At 36.2% G+C, this 5,158-nt stretch overlaps 2 protein-coding genes across 2 annotated transcripts; one reads left to right on the top strand and one right to left on the bottom strand.

The window, feature by feature from the left end:
- Positions 1–1,411: 1,411 nt before the first annotated feature.
- Positions 1,412–2,034, bottom strand: LOC105315468 (uncharacterized; the record flags this gene model as incomplete). Its single annotated transcript, XM_011410135.1, has 1 exon — positions 1,412–2,034. A coding segment is annotated over exon 1 (623 nt), but the record flags the coding sequence as incomplete, so codon positions are not given.
- Positions 2,035–2,501: 467 nt separating this feature from the next.
- On the top strand, positions 2,502–4,477 carry LOC105315467 (polyribonucleotide 5'-hydroxyl-kinase Clp1-like). The gene is made up of 6 exons (XM_011410134.2): positions 2,502–2,527; positions 2,573–2,665; positions 2,741–2,854; positions 3,026–3,151; positions 3,730–3,843; positions 3,985–4,477. The coding sequence occupies exons 1-6, from the start codon at positions 2,513–2,515 to the stop codon at positions 4,036–4,038; spliced, it is 516 nt and encodes a 171-aa protein (XP_011408436.2). The 5' UTR covers positions 2,502–2,512; the 3' UTR covers positions 4,039–4,477.
- Positions 4,478–5,158: the final 681 nt, after the last annotated feature.

The following is a 5,158-nucleotide window of genomic DNA, read 5'->3' as shown; positions in this document are numbered from 1 at the left end:
GGCCGGCCAGAGCTAGGCAAATTATGCTAGCATAACTTGGAGCATTATGGATCAAAGATTTCTGGTCCTACACCCCTGACCACACAATTTCAATTCAATATGGCAGGTAGTACATGTACTAGTGCACATCCCAATTTCTTAGCACCCACTTGTGCAAGCATGGCAAGTCCAATGACTTAGACTATTCTATTTTCCATTGACTCAATGTCACTAGAAACAATTTCAGATTCTGACATTATTATTTTTATTACAATTATAACAGATGCATGTAGGTATAACTTGATAGTTGATACTTGAGTAAAGCTTAAAGTATGAGCAAAATAATGAGCATAAATTGGATTTGTTTCAAAGCATAATAGGATGGAATTTGGGACAGTGCTAGTGCTGGGCATAGATATAAATTTTCCTGGCATCTTTAGATATGAAAGTGTCTTTGCTTGGTAATCTCCAAAACTGTGACTGAAGTGTACTCACAGTGCCTAAATTTAAAAGCATAATAGGCAAAAATCGAAGCATAATTTGCCTAGATCTAGTGATAGTATTATTGTGTAATAAGAATAATGTATTACATAATTATAACCATCATAATAATAATTATTATTAATTGTCCTCGTGAGTGCATGCAGTGGGCGTAAAATTAAGAATTCTTTAACTATACCACGCCTACAAAATGGCAGATAAAGAGATAAGCTCAGCAAAATTCAGCACAGGAGGGCATCGTGTCCTTTAGGAGGAAGATACGCGTCCCATGAAGGACAGGATATTGGTGCAAAATTCTGAGCTCAGACTTGAAGTTCAGAATGACAACAGCATAGAGAATGAGAAACAAGCACTTTTCATCTAATTTTTACTTAAATTCATTAGCTCTTGTTTGGTGTCGCTGAGATATTTGGGACATTTTATCAGAAAAAGATAATAGAAAGGACAAAAAGCAGTACAGAGAGCTTCATCTTTTGTTATCAATACAGGCTAAAACTCGATGGCTGTTTTAGCATGCATGAGATGTTCACATGCTACATGTAGTATAGTCACACCACATATCATGAGGCATTCACATGCATTATTTATGCTTAAAGGTTTTAAATTCCAAACCACCCCCATTGTCTTCCTAAATGCAACTGTAGAACTTGAGCTATACAAACCATTTGACTTTGTGAATTTTAATTGTTATGAACTCAGTGCTGTCAATCAGTGTAAAACTATGATGACAATTTTCACACCTATCTAGAAAGATAGAAACAAAATAATGTATCTATTAAATTACCTAAAATGAAACACAACATTAATTAGTTAATCATTTTCATCTTCATATGCTCATCCAGTCTTCTCCTCCTCGTTCTTTTCTTTCTCCTCAGGCTTTTCTTTCTCTGATTCATGATTATTATGTTCTGGTTTAGGTGTCTTTTCTGGCTCTCCTGGTTTAGGTGGTTTCTCTTCTGGTTTATGTGGTGTCTTTTCTTCCTCTCCTGATTCTTCTGGTTTAGGCTCTGGAGGTGGTGTCTCCTCTGGTTTAGGTGGTGGTTGTGGCTTTGGTGACGGTTGTGGCCTTACTGGTGGTTTCTTCTCATTACAAAGTGGTAGCGATTCTTCTTTAGTGATCTGACACTCATGTTTCAATCCAGTCCTCAGGCACACAGTACAGTTCTTACATGCTTCAGGGAGTTCATTAACACATACTGAATGAGCAACCACTTCTTTGCTGTCTGGATGCCTGCAACGTTGCTTTGTCTCAATGCAGGAATTATTGCAACGTCTTTTCTCACAAGTAAGGAGCGATTCATTCCGTGTAACTACAGTTGGCTTCAACGGCTTGAAGATTGGTTTTGTAATATTCTTAGGTTTACAAGACCTTGGAGTGAGCTTGCATTTGTGTCTCTTTGAATTTGTCCTTAGACAAATCCCGGAGCAATTGTTGCACTCCATTGGCTGTCTCTTGACACATTTTGATATAACAACCAGCCTCCTCGTTCTCATTCCTTCCTCGGCACTTATGCTTCTCGATGCAGTAGCTAGGGCACTCATTGATAGTACCATTTCTTTCCTTGCATGATACTCCCTTGAGTTTGCGACTTTTTATTTCTCCTTCAACTGCTACCAAGAAGACAAAGAGAGAGAGAAAGACAAGAACAAAGGAGACCTTCATGTTTGTCTTGTGTGGGCTAAGTAGCTATAGTAAGGCTCAAAGTCTAGTTTATATAGCAAGTAGTGATAGTCAACGTGTGCTCACTCATGCAACCTTATATGGTTTCTCAATACTATGCCCACTTAGGCTGCTATTCACAATTCACACACAAGAACTGCCCTCTCATTGTATCATGAATCCACTGTAGAACCATTGACAAAAAGCCTCATAATAGCATAACAATTTGTTGAATTTACACTTTAGCAAAATTAGCATAGAATAACAACTGCATTTATGCAGGCTTTCTGGCTCTATCAAAAAAGTGAGTGGGCGTAAGCCAGTTGATTAAAATTAATTAATTTAATTTATAATTTGTGCCACGCCTACAAAATGGCAGATAAAGAGGTAAGCCCATGAAAATTCAGCTCAGGAGGTCATTGCGTCTTTTAGGAGGAAGATACGCGTCCCATGAAGGACTGGATATTGGTACAAAATTCTGAGCTTAGACTTGAAGTGCAAAATGACAACAGTGTGGACATACAAGTACCCATTATTATTAATGACTGGCATAGAGAGTGGGAAGTAACCAGTTTTTGTCTAATTTTTTATTTAAATTAGCTCTTGTTTGGTGTCGCTGAGATATTTGGGACGGAGATGGCAAAGAATATGCGCTATACAATCTCCAATCAAGCAAAGATTGCAATATTCACTGACATTAGCTGCACCATAAGAGTATCCTACCTGAATTAAAATAGTAATGTAAAATAAGATGCAAAATTATCTCAATCATAATAAAGACTGATAAAGTACTTTATTTCTAAACTATGACTGCTCTCGTTAGCTCTATATAATCTCCAAAAAATCCAACCATCTTATTTAAATTTCCTTGACGACTATCATCAGATACTAGGCTCACCTGACATTGCTTACGTTTCCACGGACACTCCGATGCATATTTATCGTAATACTCACTTTGCTCTTGAGCATTTGAGGAGGACAGCACAACAGAATGATACCTTTGGGCCTAAAGTAAGATGCATATGGCAGTCCTTTCATAGCATTATTGTATGGTACACATGTCTAATATAAGCCTACGTTATGTCAAATATCAATTTGAGCTGATTCTAATTTTGATTGGATTTTTTACTAATTTTTAAAGTTGCTTCAAAATCGGGTTAAAGTCCCTGTACTATAGTACAGGGTTATTGGTCAAATTTTGCCAAAAATGAAAGGGAGAGAGTTCTCCATTTTTATAATTTTTTCTGATGCACATACATGTACTTATGCTATGTTTCAAGTTTGAACTGATTCCAATTAAAATTGGATTTTTTGTGAATTTTTAAAGTTGCTCCGAAATCGGGCCAAAGTCCCTGTACTATAGTACAGGGATTTTGGCAAAATTTCACCAAAAATGTCTAGGAGAGAATTCTCTTTTTTATAATTTTTTCTGATGCATAAACATGTACTTAAGCTATGTTTCAAGTTTGAGCTGATTCCGATTAAAATTGGATTTTTTACGAATTTTTAAAGTTACTCAAAAATCATGCCAAACCAAAGATCATTGAGTATAGCTTTAGCTGTAACTTAGGTTCTTATGTCCATATTAGGTAATGGTGTGTGGTCCTACTGATGTAGGTAAGAGCACTTTGTGCCGTCTCTTATCAAATTATGCCGTGAGATCTGGACACCAACCAATACTTGTTGACATTGATGTTGGTCAGGTGAGTCTCACAATGTCAATTTTTATTAATTTTTTCTTAATTGTGCATAAAATTTTATTATAAGCTGAATCCACACACCCACAGTTAAACTTTGTTAGATATTCTATTAATATTGTGACTTCCTTTTCTTCCTGCTTTTAGAGTGACATCTCCATACCTGGCTCTATTGGTAAGTATATCAACTGTCATTACTAATCAAGTAATGTCTGTTGATTTATCAATGCAGTCAGTCAGTGACTGAGGGCTTTGCTTTATTTATTGGGTCTACCTATCCATTAGTACAATTTCAGCACAGTTATTCTATTGTGGGTTAAAGATGTTTAGTCTCTGGGTATTGCCAAATTTTCAACAGAGGAACATTAGTGCAAGCCATTGCATCTCTTTGTATAGTAATTCGATAAATAAACAATAAAGTCTGAGAACATGGCATTGTCATGAACAGCATGGCACAATTTTTCTCACTGGATTACATGTATAGAAACATGAATAGATATTGTTCACTAATGTACCAGGAATAAATACACCTGCACATGTGTGGAATGGCCCGAATGGGAAGTCAGGGCTAGGCAAATTATGCTAGCATGATTTGGAGCAAAATAGGGCAAGTTATTATGCTGGCATAATGGAAGCATGATGGGTCAAAACTTTCTGACTGACTACATGATTTCAAGTCGTAGTACAACAACCCAACCACTTAATGCTCACCTCCTCAAGCGTGGTGATCCAAGCAAGTGTAGTGAATCCAATGGCTTAGGCTGTGCTATTTTGAAGTGACGCAAAGTCTGGAAACACTTTCAGATTCTGGCATTATTACAATATTGCAGTTATAGCAGATGCATGTATATGTAACTTGATAGTTGATATCTGAGTAAAGATTAAAATAGGAGGATAATAATGAGCAGGATTGGATTCATTTCAAAGCATAATAGAATGGAATTTGGGGCAGTGCCTAAAATTAATAGGCAAAGATTGAAGCATAATTTGCTACAGTCGAACTTATGTGTACGTCATACCAATGCTACACCACCTGCTATTGTATATTTTATTGGCAGTTATCTAACATCAGCTCTTATCTTAATAGTAAAATAATACTATACATATATTGCTTGACACTACATGTGCATGTATATAATATTCCCCTTCCATTTTTCCTTATGCTTTGAAGCATAATAACTGTCATCTGAGTATTCTCTCAGGATTATACTGTGGTTTCTTATCTTAATTGTGTGTAGTGTACTACTAGCAATGCTCTTTCAGTGTAGTACTATTAACATTTATTATACAGTATTTAATATTGATCATATTCACGTATTCT

This window comes from Amphimedon queenslandica, unplaced genomic scaffold, assembly GCF_000090795.2.
Source record: "Amphimedon queenslandica unplaced genomic scaffold, v1.1 AMPQUscaffold_10077_Cont17584, whole genome shotgun sequence".
In the NCBI taxonomy this organism is placed as follows: Eukaryota; Metazoa; Porifera; class Demospongiae; order Haplosclerida; family Niphatidae; genus Amphimedon; species Amphimedon queenslandica.
This window is presented reverse-complemented; position numbering and strand designations above follow the sequence as displayed.